At 46.6% G+C, this 16,920-nt stretch overlaps 1 protein-coding gene across 1 annotated transcript in view; it reads left to right on the top strand.

The window, feature by feature from the left end:
• Positions 1 to 2,163: 2,163 nt before the first annotated feature.
• Positions 2,164 to 16,920, top strand: part of USP31 (ubiquitin specific peptidase 31) — an 81,289-nt gene continuing 66,532 nt past the window's right edge. The window contains exon 1 of the mRNA XM_080682124.1: positions 2,164 to 2,853. Coding sequence (XP_080538250.1) covers positions 2,266 to 2,853 — 588 coding nt within the window. The 5' untranslated portion in view covers positions 2,164 to 2,265. The remainder of the gene's footprint in view (positions 2,854 to 16,920) is intronic.

Below are 16,920 nucleotides of genomic sequence, written 5' to 3'. Positions count from 1 at the left end.
AGCCTCTGAGTTTGGGTTCTCCTTACATCAGAGCCTGAGACAAAGATAAACAGCAGGTGTTGAAATGGGGGTGCTGTCACAATGCAATGGCTTCCATAGCTTATAGTTGTGGCTGAAATTAGGGATGGGCTCCTGGCATGACACAGGGAATGAAAAAGCTTTTGCTATGCTCAGTTTTCTTCTAAAGCAGTTTATTCATTCAGCCAAACATTCATTAGACCCATGGTCAGTACTAGGCATCTATGTTCAGCAAAACAGACCTAGTCTCTGCAGACTTTGAGCAAGTGTGATGGGAGGCATGAACATCTGAGTCTCAAATGGAGGCATGCTTTAAAAAAAAAGCAGAGTATGGAAGCTAACCTTGGGGGCTAACTTCCAAGTGGGCTTGACACCTAGGGAGACCCCAAGACCCTTCCCACCTCTGAAAAACAAGCAAGCAAACAAACTACAAGATGTTAACATAATGGTTGGATATTGTGATAAAATGTCAGACTGCTTGAAATTCCGCCAAAAACTATTCCTTTTTATGTCCCTCCTTCCCCCACGATCTTCATATTCGAAGAAACTCAACCATGTCTGCAAAGGTTGTGCCCACTGTTTTCTTCCTGCTGTCTGGATGAGTTAGTTCAACATGCAGTGAGGAACGGATATTTTGATTAGGAGGTGAGAATGGAGGTGATGTGGGGGCCAGTGCAGAGCACCCTGGGGTGTCACCATAACGGTCCTGCTTACTGTGGGGTGGGAGGCCAAAGGGAAAAGCCAGTTACTTTGATATCTAGCGTAAGGTGGGATTCATGTTTTAAGAAGGGATCTCTCCCTTCTATAGTAACCAGGTTCAGGCTAAGGGTTAGCAAAGAGGAGAATCTACAGAGGTCACACACCAGTGGATTTGGGGCTGAAGGCAGACCAAAGACATACTTTTCCCCCTGCTCTAGTTTCTTTTTAAATTAAACAAACATTTAAAAATAGGATTTCCCCCTTCTCTTAAAAAAATAGGATGATCTGAGCCCTCATTTCCACATGGAACAATTGGCTGGAGCTGAGTGGCAGCCACCCCCTTAAGGATGCTCATTTGCAGCATGCCCTTCCTCATATTCTCCCTGACACAGAGCCCAGTCCTTGTATTAACAGACCAATATGATGACGGAAACATCAGGATTCTTCACTCACTGACATGGCTTATCTTGGTCCCTGTGATATTTGAGGGTCTGTGACCTTTCGTTTAGAGGTCAAGTCTAGGGGCGTTGAAACAAACTTGGGCTTGAAACAATAGGAGTCCTATCCATGTGAAAGGCACTGCACTGAAGGTGAAGGAGATAGTGCACGCTTGGCACTCAGCAGCTGTTGTCAGCACCGCCAGGAGTGTCAGCTGCAGGAGGGCACACAGCAATGGTGTGGGCTGCACATTTTGTCGTGTTCCCAGCGCCCAGCACAGTGCCTGGCACAGAGCAGTAACTATGTGTTTAGTGAGGGAATGATGGTTGACTCCAGCGGGACTTTATTATTTGTAATCCTCACCCTCCCGCAGGCGGGAATCGAAGGAAGACGGGAATCGAACCAGCAACCCAAGTACGTGCCCTTGACTAGGAATCGAAGAATCGAACCCGGGACCTTCCGGTGCGCGGGCGGACGTGGCATTTAAAGGCTGAGCTGAGGAGGTAATTCTGATGATGAGGTTTCACTGCGACCCCAAGTGTCGCCTAGAAGACAGCGGCCGGGACGCGCCGTCTCCGTGATGGCGTTGGGGTGGGCACGCCGACGGAGCTGGCTTGCCCTGCGTAGGTCAGGGTTATGTTCATCTCCCCTCCAGGGTCTGGTCAAAAGCGGACCCCTGACTCTTGCCCCATCGCAGGCCTCCGCCGTCAGAGCGGCGCCCACGGAGCCCAGCCCGGGAGCCGCCCCCCGCGCTTCCCTCCGCGTCGGGACCACCCACACTAGACATGGCCTGTCAAGCTTCACGCCACAGAACCGCGCCGGAGCCGCCAGTTACCTTCGCGGCTGGCGGGGGAGGCGACTTCGTTCCCACAGTCAACATGGCGGCGGCGGCGGCTTCAGCGCCGGGCGGGCGGCGGCGGCAGCGGCGGCGAGTCACGTGAGCGGCCCAGCTGGGCCGATCGCGCGCGCTCCCGCCCGCCCGCTGGCTCGCTCGGCGGCGCTCTGGGGCGTGCGGGGCGTCCAGCCCGGCTCGGTGGGATGCGGCGGCGGCCGTGGCGGGGCCGCGGGCCGGGAGGGCGGGCGCGGAGATGAGCGTGGGCGGCCGCCGCCATGTCCAAGGTAACGGCGCCCGGCCCTGGGCCGGCGGCGGCGGGCGGGAAGGAGAAGCGCTCCTTCAGCAAGCGGCTGTTCCGGAGCGGCCGCGCGGGCAGCGGCGCGGGGGCCCCCGGAGCGCCCGGGCCCGCCGCGCCCTCGCCGTCGTCGGCGCGCTCGGTGGGCAGCTTCATGAGTCGCGTCCTCAAGACGCTGTCCACGCTCTCGCACCTGAGCTCTGAAGGCGGCAGCCCGGACCGCGGCGCCCTCCGCGGCTGCTTCCCGCCTGGGCCGCCCGCGCCGCCGCCCTGCCAACCACCCTGCCCGCCGCCCGCGCCGCCCGCCTGCGAGCCGGTGCCCGGCGTGGCGGGGCTCCGCAACCACGGCAACACGTGCTTCATGAACGCCACGCTGCAGTGCCTCAGCAACACCGAGCTCTTCGCCGAGTACCTGGCGCTCGGCCAGTACCGCGCCGGCCGGCCCGAGCCCGAGCCCGAGCCCGAGCCGCCTGCTGGCGCCGCGGGTGAGGTCACCGAGCAGCTGGCGCACCTGGTGCGCGCCCTCTGGACGCTGGAGTACACCCCGCAGCACAGCCGCGACTTCAAGGTGGGCCCTCCCCCTCCCACCCGCCGCCGCGCCCCGGCGGGCCTGCACCCGAGCCCCGCGCCCCCGCCCAGGTCTCCCTCCTCCGTGCTAGAGGTGTGGGTGGGCCCCGAGGCTGAGGCCGGGCCACCGGTCGCGAGGGAGGTGGATCGATTGATGGACTGAGTGCGTGACGCATCCATTCATCGAGTGTTTATTCAAAGCGTCCCACCTGCCAGGCTGAGGCGTCGGGGAGTGCACCCGACTCGAGCCTGGTCCAGGGCTCGGTTGGGTCGCTGGTTGTGCAGCCTCGCCCAGTTACACCCTCACTATGCCAGCTTCCTCCGGCCCCGACCTCAGAGGTGGTTGTGAGCTGCCAACAAGTCAATCGATCTTTGGTGCTCCCCATGTTTTACCCTCTCTCACTTGGATCTTGGCACGAAGAGCGTTCACCGCATGGAAGCGTTTCCGTTGTGCACAGGACCACGAGTAGTTGCTGCTCTGATTGTTTTTATGGTAAAGACTTTATAATAAGTTAACGGGCCATGTCGGTGGTTTGAAGACAGTGAACATGGTGATGCCACCACTGCAAGCGGGGCGGGCGTGGTTAGGGCGACCCCTTGGAGGAGAGGGCCTGGGAACTGAGGCTTGAGAAGCAGAGAAGGACCTTGAGGGGTCAGAGAAGCTGCTCCCACGCGTGAGGAGAGTGTGCACTTGAGGACCTGGAGCTGGGGCCGGGCGGTCTGTAAAGGGCAGCGGCGTAAATACTTTAGGCTTTGCTGGCCAAGACGCAAAATCGAGACTATATGTATGTACCTATATAACAAGAGAAAACCAATGTTTACAAAATTTTTATTGACTAAAATAAAAATACAGTGATAGTTAAGTACAATACTTTGTAATATAGGTCCACTAATGAGAAGAATGGGATTATTTCTGCAGGGGAGAACTGTGTAGCTTAATTGCCGTTCAAAATTAGGGTGGAAGGACACAGGGAAAAGCAGTATGCCATTCCTGATATTCTCCCTAACACAGATTTAATACAAGTATTCGTTTTTACAAACCATTTTTAGCTCACTGGCCACACAAGTACAGGCAGTGGGCTAGATATGGCCCTTGGATCCCCGTAAGCGGGTTGGAGCTGAGAGGGCTGAGCCAGATGATGTGGGACCATTTAGGCTGCACTAAGGAAATGAATGGGCTCTTATTCTCATCAAAAGGAGAAGATGGTTTGAGATTGTATGAGGATTCCTTTTAGGTGGGAAATAGAATTAAATTAAGTAGCATGAAACCACACAGTGAGAAACGTAATTCCTTTTTCGTTCTCTTTCTGTCCTGATCACCCTCAAGAGAAAGTCTCAGTGTGGCGGTAGCCTGGCTTTAACACTGCTTGCTCACTCCCCACCTTTTTATTTTTTTTAAACAAAGTGAGAACAAGCCTCAAGTTTAGAGGCTTTAGTAGGCAACAATAGCTGGAATATAGTAAGGTGATGTCATTGGGCTTGTTTTCACATTTGTCTTGTATTTATGGCAAGTGGTACTGGGTTTTCACTGATACTATGAAGTTTCTTTTAAAAATCCTTTTATTTAAGTAAGAGTGAATGACTTGATTAAAATATAAAATGGTAATCTGTCTGAGGAGCCAGAGCTTGGTTGAGGACTTCCCTTCTTGCTGAGGAACAGCGCTGCCAGGGTGTGCCCCTCTCCTTTTAATACACTTTACTTACATTACATTTATATTTATGTTGTTCTACCCTGTTTTCTCAAAGAGAAAAAGTGATTGCTGTTTGATCTTGGAAATTTGAATGGGAATACTTGACTAGTATAGGGACTGGAAAAAATGAGGTCCATGTCAGAAATCTCAAAATAAGTAAGTAGGAGAGGATGACAACCAACCAGCGACTGTAAAAGAAAAGCCTTTTTCTTTTTTAATTTTCCTTATAGTTGCCTGTAAGTAGCCACAGCAATTACAAACTTTTTAAGGTCAGAGCCCAGTGTTTTAAGTTTCATTTTCTCCTTTTTCCCAAATGTGAAAATCAATTTCAACAGCGTTTTGGTATGAGAACATTTCCACTGCTTTTTAAGAGATTGTGTTCATTCTTTTATCCACTAAAAATGTGGACAGAAATACGTCAGTGATTCTAGAAATGCCAAGACTGATTTGTAGGTATGCTTTCCTAAAGTTGAACAGATTCTTAGAGGACCTATTTTTTTTTTAAAAAGTGTAATCTCTAACCTTAGTAGGTTTCACTTTGCACTCATTCATTCACCTCCCATTTATTGAAGATTTACCCAACCATTTAGGATCCAGGCCATTTCTGGTTTCTACTCTGTTATCCTTAGTTCTTATTGGCTTTTTGTCCTTAGGGTTTGCCAACTTGACTTCTACCTAGTCAGGGCAGGAAGTCAGGGGAAAAAAAGTTCTCCTAGAAGCCCCTCAGCAGGCTTCTCCTGACATCTCATTGACTCTAATCATGTCACTTCACTCCTGGCTGCTGTGGAGGCTGTAGGTGGACATTTGGGCTTTCCTGCTTTAATAGAGGAGATGAGTGGAGGCAGCCTACCCAAGCACACCTGCATGTGCCACACACATTCCACTGGCGGAGACATTGTACCTGCCTGTGAAGAATGGAGTCTCGAGGAACCTGGCAAGTTTCCCAAGACACTGTTTCCACACTTTAATGTGTCTATAATTCATCCAGGCTTCTGTTACAGAGCAGAGCTGGGTGGGGCCTGAGATGCTGCATTTCTAACCAGTTTGCAGGTAATGCTGGTGTCTGGGTTACGCCGTGGAGAGGGAGGGAGTACAGAACATTTGGGAGACGGAGGATGTGAATGCATTATAGGCTCCCCTGGTTGAGACGTTATCCTCTGGAAGTTGAAAATCCAGAGCCAACTTTTAAGTAGGAGAGTGATAGGATCAGGTTTCTTCTTTTCCTTTTATTTCTCCCAGTTTGGTAAGCCTGGTGGATTACTTTCTTTTTTTCCAGAATGTTTTATTACAGCCACATTTAATGGCTGTGATTTTGAGCATTAAGAAAGTTGAACACCAAAGGAGGTGGATGTGAGGCCTACTCATCACCATGCCCTGCTGGTTCACATTCAGCCTCAGAATCCTGCTCACTTTAGGGCTCCAGGCAGCCTCTGCCCAGTGATTGGACTTGTCAGAGAAGTTAAAACCAGTTTGCCATCTTGAGATAGTTTATTTTAAGGTCTGGAAAAGCACTTAGTATGTCTTTGAATGTGCTTTGTAAATTTTTCAATCAGAATTCTTACTTTCTAACCGTATTAATTGGAGCTTAGAAGCTTACCAGATAAATGGATTTTGGTGTTGGGAGAGCTAAATGGTGGTTAAGGCTGGATTTTCATTTCCCAGAATGAAATGGGTTGACTGTCCCAACCTGGGTGTGCTTTAAGAAACTTCTCTAGCTGCCACCTAGATCCTTTTTTTCTTTTTATACAGATACTGTGCTCTTGCTCAGATATTGAGCTGTGGTTCTCAACCAGCGTGCTTTTGCCTATTCCCCTCCCCGCCCCGACACACACACAACCCCCAAATCCTGGGGACATTGGTGATATCTGGAGACATATTTGGGTTGTCACAGCTTTAATAGGAGGCTGGCATAGATGCTCCAGGTCCTTAGAGATGCTCTCTAGCTTCCAGTTCTCAGTGCCCCTTTGCGGGAAGAGAAAGATAGATGGGCATCTTTCAAGTAAGAAAGATAAGTTTTAGAGCAGTTGTGCTCAAACCATGCCCCCAAAGAACAACTGGAACATAGTGATCTCCTGATAAAAGAACTGTGGGAACGCCATCCAAAGTTGCAGCAAAACAAAAAGTAATGGAATTTTCTCTCCCATGGTGTTTTCCTTGAACTTTGGTGCCTGGTGTTGCTTATTTATTAGTGAGAGTTCTCAGGTTACAGAGGGAGTAAACATGTAAAAATGAGGAGTGGCAGACAAGCTAGCATTGGGCTGACACTGGCTCAGTGTCACACCTTGCTTTTTCATGGATTCATGCTACAGGCCTTTGAGAGATGTTTCCTGGTTTGTACGAAGCTGTTTAGTACAGTGGTCGGCAAACTCATTAGTCAACAGAGCCAAATATCAATAGTACAATGATTGAAATTTCTTTTGAGAGCCAAATTTTTTAAACTTAAACTTCTTCTAACGCCACTTCTTCAAAATAGACTCGCCCAGGCCGTGGTATTTTGTGGAAGAGCCACACTCAAGGGGCCAAAGAGCTGCATGTGGCTCGCGAGCTGCAGTTTGTCGACCACTGGTTTAGTACATTGAAATTTCATAGTGGTTTCTAAGAAGTACTCTGAATTCAGGTATCCCTTGAATTCTTTGAAAAACAGAAAAAAAGAAGAAATTGTATAGGTCCCATTTAGATTTGTGATAGTATAAAATAGAAAGTACGTCTCTTCCTGGTCAGTTCCCTTGTCTGTCAAACACTGTCACTTTAGTTAGTGAAGCTCCAAGTCTCTGAAGGAGCAGGGAGGTGATAAAATCATCACATTTTTGACTTGGAAGGAGACTTGGGTGGATGTGAGCAGTCCCTGGCCTTTCCGGATGATGGGACCGAGGTTCACCTGCTGGCTGGAGGCCGAGGGAGCAGAACCAGAATTTTGACTTCCATTTTGTCACCCTGCATTGCTGAGGCTCACACTGAGTCCTGTGTCTGGTTGCCTTATTAGTACAACCACTGAAAGGACAGGTCTCAACATAAAATGTCAATTGGCAGGTGGACATGCTGAAACGTGTAGCATTTTCCTCTCTAAGGTTGTGGTGCTGAATGGTAATGAATATAAATGAGGTCAGCTACAGCTGCTTCACACATGTGCCGTTGCTGCTCGTACCTTGGCACTTTGCAAGTCTTCTTAAAAACCATTCTTTCTGACTGGTTAAATGTGTATACGAACATGTATACATTTTTTATAGGTTCATACTCCACAGGTAGCTATGCATATATACTCTCAATCTCATGACTTACTTTCTCCTGTATACTCACCTGGTAATTTTGGGAGGAGAGGAGGATAGAGGCTGGGAAGGGATGGGCAGGTGGGCAGAGGCCGGGTCATATAGGGCCTTCTATGTGCACATTTGGGGTTTAGATTCTATTCTAAGGGCAGTGGGGAGTGGCTGCAGGACTTGGACAGAGTTCTGTTCTGGTCTCATTAAAACATGGAGTGATCACTCAGATGCTGAACAGTGGATAGAACAGAATCAGGGAGACCAGGTAGGGGCTTCTATGATAGATTAAGTAAAAGTGGGGGTGGATGGAGATGGAGAAGTGGGTGGATTTGAGATATATCTGCAGGTAGACTCCACAGGACTTGCTGGGGGTGAGGGGTACACTGAGGCAGAGGGATGCATCCAGAATAACTCCCAGTTGTTTGTCTTGAGCAACTGAGTGGTTACCAGTGCTTACTTGAGGAGCAGCAATTTTGGGGGTCAGGGGTTCATTTTCAGATGTGTTAAATAGGATATTCATGAGATGTCTAGTAGGCAGCTGGATAATGGAGTCTGGAGTTCAGAAGATTGAGACTAGCTAAAGAAAAGTAGGGAGCCATCAACTTCTTGGTGGTGTTTAAAGCCATGGAATATGCCTTGAATGGGGTTTGATGATAAACAAGTCTTAGATAGTTAAGAAGAGGGGTGTCGTCTCAGGATGGTGGGGAAACATTCTCAGCAGAGGGATAGAGTTGGCTCATGGTCATGGAAGCTACTGGGCTGTCTGCCATGGAGGCTTGATTTGGAGTTGTCCCAGCCTTTGCACTGTTGACATATCTGGCATTATTGGCTGGATGATGTTTTGTTGCGAGGGGCTGTCCTGGCATTGTAGGATGTTTGTTAGTGTCCCTGTCCTCTCCACATCCCACTGATGACAATAAAAAATGTCTCCAGATATTTTCAAATGTCTCCTGGGGGGCAAAATCACCCTTGGTTGAGAACCATTGCTTTGGAGAGAAATAAATGTAGATGTCTGAGCAGATGAGAGGAGGCAAATTATGGTTGGCCTTGAAAGTCTGTCACAATAATTTAGCCTTGAGGCTGCCATCAATAGTGATTCAATTGAGGCTCTTGAGCTGTGCAGACATTGATTAGGGGAAAAAGGTATTTAAAAAAAGTGAGTCTGATGGTGAGTAAAAAATGAGTCAGATGGAGGACAAAATAAATGCGGGGAGAGAGCAATCACAGGTATGAGGTGAGGTAAAGCAAGAGGAAAAAGTGAATCCAAGAGACATTTGGAGGACATCATGACATTATTAAGGAGAATCCAAGAAATGGAGAGGTAAGGAAATACTGAGGTCTCAGACCTGGGTGATGGGGAGAATAATGAGTATCTCTGACAGCAATGGAGTAGCTGGAAGGGGAGTGGTTTGGGGAGCTCAAGGGGCAGAGAAGATCATGCATTTAATCTGAGCATGTGGAGTTGGGGCTGGGATATCCAAGAAGGTCTTATTAGACTATTGGGAATGTGCCATGAGTTAGGACTAGCTGTGTAGACTTGTATTCAGCTGTATATAGGTGATAAGTGTGAAGGTCAGAAGCCCAAGGCCAGGCCGTTGGGGGACCTAAAAATAAGATGACAGGAGAGGGAGCGGACCTGCTGAAGGGGCAGTTTGAGAGACTGGGGAAACCAGGAAGGCAGAATCCTGGAACCTGGTTTACGTGATGGTTTGACTCCCTGCTTTTAGCCCTGAATGCAGTGTAGGGCAGCAGAAATGCCAGTTTATACCCATTAAGAATCAAATTCAGGTTGGTATTTTGTAGACATGATATGGATTTATTAAGTGCACAAAATTATTGAGCACGTTTATTGATTCCTGTGCTGGTTTTGTGTTGCAAAGCACTGGGGATATGAAGATGGGTGAGATGGTTCATGCCCTTAAGGAAATCAGGATCTAGAAGGGAAGACTCATGGGTAAAGAAATAGCTGCATAGGATAGGATGCTGTGATAGATTGTGTACAAAGTGCTGTGCAAATGCAGGGGGAGAGCACTTGAGGAATGGGAGGGATGTGGGGGGGACCAAAGAGGTGTTACCTGGACTGTGTTTTGCAGGATTTGGTAGGTGGTTTCTGCTTTTTGGCCATTGAGAATAATGGTGTTCTGAACGTAGGTGTGCAAGTATTTGTTTGACTCTGTGTTTTCAATTCTTTTGCATCATGCGTTACTTCTGTGTTTAACTCTGAGAAACTGTCAGATGTTTTCCACAGTGGCTGCAGAATTTTATATCCCCAACGGCAATGCATGAAGGCTCCAATTTCTCCACATCCTTGCCAACGCTTGTTATCTTCTGTTTTTTGTTTTGTGTTGTTGTTGTTGTTTTTTAATAGCCATCCTAGTGTGTGTGAAGTGAAACCTCATTGGGGTTTTGATTTGGAGGAGATGAAAGTAACTGAGATTTTGAAACAGGGTGTCTTGGGATGGATGGTGGTCTTCAAGACCAGGAGCACAGAATGGACAGCAGTTCTGGAGTTGGGTGGTACGCTCAGTGTTAGGCAGGTCACATAGTATCCTAATATATAAAAACCCAGGGTCTGTAACGACTGGCTGAAGGCTCAACCAAACACCGGAAGTCAGTCCTGCAGTCAGTGCTGGGTTGCTTTGGCCACCCAGCACTGACTGCTGCTGGTGTGGGCGTGGTGACCCAGCACTGACTACCACGGGGGCTATGGATCAGTCCCGGAGAGAGGCCCAAAGAGAGAGGAAGGGTCTGATCCGCAGCCTCTGTGGCAGCTGTTGCTCAGGAGTTGCCTCTCTCTTTCTCTCTGGGCTTCCCCAGCAGCCGGGCCTCCATGGGGGCTGCTGATCAGCCCCGCCTCTCTGATCAGGCCTGGAGATAGGCCTGGAGACGCTGACTGGCATAGAAACCGACCAATCAGAACCAAATCTGGGTGAACTGTGAGGAGCCAATGGCTGCCTAGGAGGCAGAGCTTTTGATTCTGACTGGCTTAGAAACTGACCAATCAGAACCAAATTGGCCAGCAGGGGAGGGCAATTGGGGGTGAGATCAGGCCTGCAGGGGAGGGCAGTTGGGGGCGAGATCAGGCCGGCAGGGGAGGGCAGTTAGGGGTGATCAGGCAGGCCGAGTCAGTTAGGGGCGATCAGGCAGGCAGAGGCAGTTAGGGGCGATCAGGCCGGCAGGGGAGAGCAGTTAGGGGTGAGATCAGGCTGGCAGGGGAAGGCTGTTGGGGGTGAGATCAGGCAGGCAGGGGAGGGCAGTTGGGGGTGAGATGAGGCCAACAGTGGAGGGCAGTTAGGGGCAAGATCAGGCCGGCAAGGGAGGGCCGTTGGGGGCGAGATCAGGCTGACAGGGGAGGGCAGTTGGGAGCAACCACATTGGCAGGGGAGGGTAGTTGGGGGCGAGATCAGGCCTGCAGGAGAGGGCAGTTGGGGGCGAGATCAGGCCGGCAGGGGAGGGCAGTTGGGGGCGAGATCAGGTTGGCAGGGGAAGGCAGTTTCAGGCGAGATTAGGTCGGCAGGGGAAGGCAGTTGGAGGCGAGATCAGGTCGGCAGGGGAGGGCAGTTAGGGGTGATCAGGCAGGCAGAGGCAGTTGGGGGCGAGATCAGGCCGGCAGAGGAGAGCAGTTGTGGGCGAGGTCAGGCTGGCAAGGGAGGGCAGTTAGGGGTGATCAGGCAGGCAGGCAGAGGCGTTAGGGGCAATCAGGCAGGTAGGCAGAGACAGTTAGGGGTGATCAGGCAGGCAGGTAAGTGGTTTGGAGCCAGTGGTCCCAGATTGCGCAAGGGATATCTGACTGCCGGTTTGGGATCGGGCCTAAACCGGCAGTTGGACATCCCCCAAGGGGTCCCCAATTGGACAGGGTGCAGGCTGGGCTGAGCGAACCCCCCCCCCCCCTTCGTGCACGAATTTTGTGCATCGGGCCACTAGTTTGATCATAAGAGCCCTAGGAAAACTTTTTAGTTATGTTTGTTGAATGTCTGTCATGTATCAGGAACTGTGCAAAGTGCATCATTTAAGCTTTTGGTGACTCATGTGGAAAGGAGCTGATCTGGTTTAAACATGGAAATATCTCTGCAGATACAGAGATGCAGTAATCCAGACTTAGTTGTTTTACATCTTCCTTTGTGTGGCTTACAGTTTTAGTTTGACTCTGCCACTTTTGTTTTGTTATTGTTGTGTGGTTTGATGGATTTTTCCTGTCCCCATCTCTACACTTGTCACAATGATGGGCTACTAAATAGGGCAGTGTTCTCTGTTTGTGTCGTTCCCCACAGCTGTTTCCTAGAGTAAAGACTCTGGAAAACAATGACCTCATGGTTTCCACAAGAAAATCTTTTATATATGGTAGTGGAAAAGAAATCATTCAAAACTGAATAATTTCAAGTTGTGTCCTCTGTAGCTTTTTCCTTCAAAAATATTCTCGTCTGCTCTGCTAATTAATCGTTTACTGGATGTTTCTCAAATACTCTTTTATGTTTAACAAAAGACATCTTTGCAATTGCAGTGGAGCACATGGGCTGTGTTGTCTTTCATTTGCGATCTTTCTCTATTTGGAAATCATTGTTTTATGCCCTGGCCAGTCACTGAACATCTGTTGCTTCCCCCCCCCCCCCCCCCCCCCCCCCCGGTTGTTGAGATTGGAAGGCAGCAAACAGACTGCACACAAAACAACAGTTCACAATTTAGGAGGTTTCACAGGATTGATCAGGAAATGCCTTGGTTGCTTCTGCTGTCAGGAACCCTTGTAAGCTCATCACCAGCTCCATAAATTCTTTGCTTTTACTCTTGGTCTTTCCGTCTTTAAGAGTAAGGCCGAGCTGTCTGATTCTCAGGAGAGATTTAAGAAACAATAATAATCATAATCCTGAAAATACCATTTGTGTGGAGCCAGATCACTGACAATATACATTCATATACAATTTTTCATTTAATCTTCACAATGGCCCTGTGAAAGAGGCATTGCTATTCAGTGTTTAAAACTAGGATTTTGGGATTCAGTTCTAGTAAGTATCAGAGCCAGAACTCCAAACTTGCATGGTTTTTTATGAAGATTAAATGAGAAGATAGAAGTAAGGATTTAGTATAAAAACCCACTCATAGTAACAATTCAAGAAATGGTAGGCGATAACAAAGCTGCTCATTTTAAGTCTGTGGTCACCTGAGGACCCTTCCCCATTTCCAAACTCTGTTTCTTCCATTTGATAGGTTTTATTGTTGCCAGATAATCTTCTTAAAGTTTACCTGTAATTATATTTCTCTTCTCAAAAATTGCCTCTATTACCATAGCCGGTGTGGCTCAGCTGGTTGAGCTGAGAGGTCACTGGTTCGATTCCCAGTCAGGGCACATGCCTGGGTTGCAGGCTTGATCCCCAGTAGGGGGTGTTCAGGAGGCAGTGGATCCATGATGTTTCTCTCTCATCCATGTTTCTATCTCTCTGTCCTTCTCCCTTTCTCTCTAAAATCAATAAAAACATTTTTATTTTAAAAAGAAAAATGCCTTTACCTTTTCTTTTATATAAAATGGTATAAATTTCTTAGCTTGGCATTTCAGCTTTTCCAGAAAAATGAAATAAGGCATACATAAAATCAGCGCCATTTAAAAAACTGTTAGATTTAATTAGACATAAAATGATTGTTTATTTGCTTTAAATGTTTCTATGTTTACTGTCAGTTTCTGTACTTATCTCGTCATAGACAGGTGACAAGTTCACAGATAGGCACCTGTTTGTGGATCATACTTTGAAGAACACTGCTGTGGAGCTTCCCATAGTCTGATTTTGCCTGTTGTAGTTTTAGTCAAATTTATGTCCCTGTGTTTCCTGTAAAGTAGTAGTTAGATATGGAGGATTAATGAGGTTCAGGGTTAAGGAGTGTGTGTGTGTGTGTTTTAACCTCCATTTTTTTGTAAAACTAATTTGTGGGTAGTGTTATTAACCTCTATCAGGAAGCCTAGACTTGTCTGGTCATGTCTCTTGTAATGTTAGTAATGATTATTCCTAGATCATTAAGGGTCAGAACTGGGGATGTTATAATTTTAACATTCCTTCTTCACTTAACAGCTAGAACACGTCTATAAGACTTTTGCCCCTGGCAATTATTTGATTACCCCAAAGTAAATTTGGAGAAGAAAGGTAAAATAAATGCTTGATTTTTCCCCACCTTTATTTTCTTTTTATAAAAATTATTATTTTTAAAATCCTCACCCGAAGATATTTTTTTCCATTAATTTTTAGGGAAGGTGAAAGGGAAGAGGGGGGAGAGAGCTCGAGAGCGAGAGAGAGAGAAAGAAAGAAACATCGATGTGAGCCCAGCCAGCATGACTCAGTGGTTGAGCGTCAACCTGTGAACCAGGAGGTCATGGTTCGATTCCCAGTCATGGCACATGCCTAGGTTGTGGCCTCGATCCCCAGTGTGGGGTGTGCAGGAGACAGCTGATCAATGATTCTTTCTTATCATTCATGTTTCCATCTCTCTCCCCATCTCCCTTCCTTTCTGAACTCAATTAAAAAGAGAAAGAAAGAAATGTCAATGTGAGAGAGACACATTGATTGGTTGCCTCTCTCACATACCCTGACTAGGGCTGGGGATCAAACCTGCAACATAGGTACATGCCCTTGACCGGGAATCGAACCCATGACCCTTTGGTTAAAGCCAACACTCTAACCACTGAACAACACCAGGCAGGGCCCCATCTTAATTTTCTATTTTTCAAAATAGTTAACTTGATTTCCAAATGTGGCTAGTGAGATTTTTGTTGTAACCATATGAACTCATGGGTTTAAATGCATATTTGATGTTATTCAGTCAGTTTCAGTTATTAACCTTTTTGTTGCTCAAACTGTCTCATTTTAGGCTAGTGGGACAATTTGGCTCCCAAGTCCATTTGACATAATACTAGTAGTCTGTGATTTAAGACCAGAATTCAAGGAAGTTAAGGTGTTCCAGGCTCATGTTACTGTCTCCTGTGCCAGATCTGGAAGTATACATTTCTTTAAGGAGCCCTGGGTCCTTTTGGTAACAAATGGCACTGAGAGGCCACATGCTGGGCGCCAGGGTGCACGTGGTTTCCATGTCTTCTAAGTAGGTAGAGCTAGGAAAAGTATAATTCCTTTTATTTTTTTTGTATCTTTTTATTGTTTAAAATATTACATATAGTAGTACATATATCTCCTTTTTTTTCCCATTGACGTTCCCCCAGCCTCCCTTACCCCCATCACATGTCCTCATCCCACCCCCCAGTGTCTTGTGTCCATTTGTTGTGCTTATATGCATGCATACAAGTTCTTCGGTTGATCTTTTCCCCCTCCTCCCCAACACTCTCCAGCCTTCCTGCTGTAATTTGACAGTCCCTTCGATGCTTTACTGCATCTGTATCTATCTTTTTGTTCATCAGGTTATAATGTTCTTGATTTTCCATAAATGAGTGAGATCATGTGGTATTTTTCTTTCATTGCCTGGCTTATTTCACTTTACATAATGCTCTCTAGATCCATCCATGCTGCTGCAAATGGTAAGAAGTCCTTCTTTTTTATAGCAGGTAGTATTCCATTGTGTAGATGTACCACAGTTTTCTAATCCACTCATCTGCTGATGGGCATTTAGGCTGTTTCCAAATCTTAGCTATGGTGAATTTTGCTGCTATGAACATAGGGGTGCATATATCCTTTCTGATTGGTGTTTCTGATTTCTTGGGATATATTCCTAGAAGTGGGATCACTGGGTCAAATGGGAGTTCCATTTTTAGTTTTTTGAGGAAACTCCATACTGTTCTCCACAGTGGCTGCACCAGTCTGCATTCCCACCAGCAGTGCACGAGGGTTCCTTTTTCTCCGCATCCTCACCAGCACTTGCTGTTTGTTGATTTGTTGATAGCCATTCTGACAGGTGTGAGATGGTACCACATTGTCATTTTGATTTTCATCTCTCGGTTAATTAGTGACTTTGAGCATGTTTTCACATGTCTCTTGGCCTTCCTTCTGTCTTCTTTCGAAAAGTTTCTATTTAGGTCCGTTGCCCATTTTTTTATTGGACCATTTATCTTCCTTTTATAAAGGTGTATGAGTTCCCTATAGATGTTGGAGATTAAACTTTTATCAGTGATAACATTTGCAAATATGTTCTCCCATACAGTGGGCTTTCTTGTTGTTTTGTTGACGGTTTCTTTTGCTGTGCAAAAGTTTTTATTTTGATGTAGTCCCATTTGTTTATTTTTTCCTTAGTTTCCATTGCCCTAGGAACGGTATCTGTGAAGAAATTGCTTTGGTATATGTCAGATTTCTCTGCCTGTGGATTCCTCTAGTATTTTTATGGTCTCCCGTCTTATGTTTAAGTCCTGTATCCATTTTGAGTTTATTTTTGTGTATGGTGTAAGTTGGTGGTCTACTTTCATTTTTTTGCATGTATCTGTCCAATTTTCCCAACACCATTTATTGAAGAGACTGTCTTGACTCCATTGTATGTTCATGCCTCCTTTGTCAAATATTCATTGAGCATAGTGGTTTGGGTCGATACCTGGATTCTCTGTTCTATTCCATTGGTCTATATGTCTGTTCTTGTGCCAGTACCAGGCTGTTTTGAGAACAGTGGCTTTGTAATACAGCTTGAAATCTGGTATTGAGATTCCACCTACTTTGTTCTTCTTTCTCAGGATTGCTGTGGCTATTCGGGGTCTTTTTTTTATTCCAGATGAATTTTTGGAGAGTTCTTTCTAGGTCTGTGAAATATGCCATTGGTATTTTAATGGGGAGTGCATTGAATCTATAGATTGCTTTGGGTAGTATGGAAATTTTAATGATGTTGATTCTACCAATTCATGAACATGGTATGTTCTTCCCTCTGTTTACATCTTCCTCTATCTCCTTTTTCATTTTCCGTGTATAGGTCTTTTACCTCCTTAGTTAAGTTTATTCCTAGGTATCCTAATTTTTTTGGTGCAGTGGTAAATGGGATTGCTTTTTTAGTCTCTCTTTCTGTAAGTTCATTATTGGTGTGTAGAAATGCCATAGATTTCTTGGCATTAATTTTGTATCCTGCTACATTGCCGAATTCATTTATTAAGTCTAATAGTTTTTTGATGGAGTCTTTCGGGTTTCTTATGTACAATATCATGTCATCTGCAAA

The sequence above is a fragment of the Plecotus auritus genome, assembly GCF_963455305.1.
Source record: "Plecotus auritus genome assembly, chromosome: 7".
Taxonomy (NCBI): domain Eukaryota; kingdom Metazoa; phylum Chordata; class Mammalia; order Chiroptera; family Vespertilionidae; genus Plecotus; species Plecotus auritus.
This window is presented reverse-complemented; position numbering and strand designations above follow the sequence as displayed.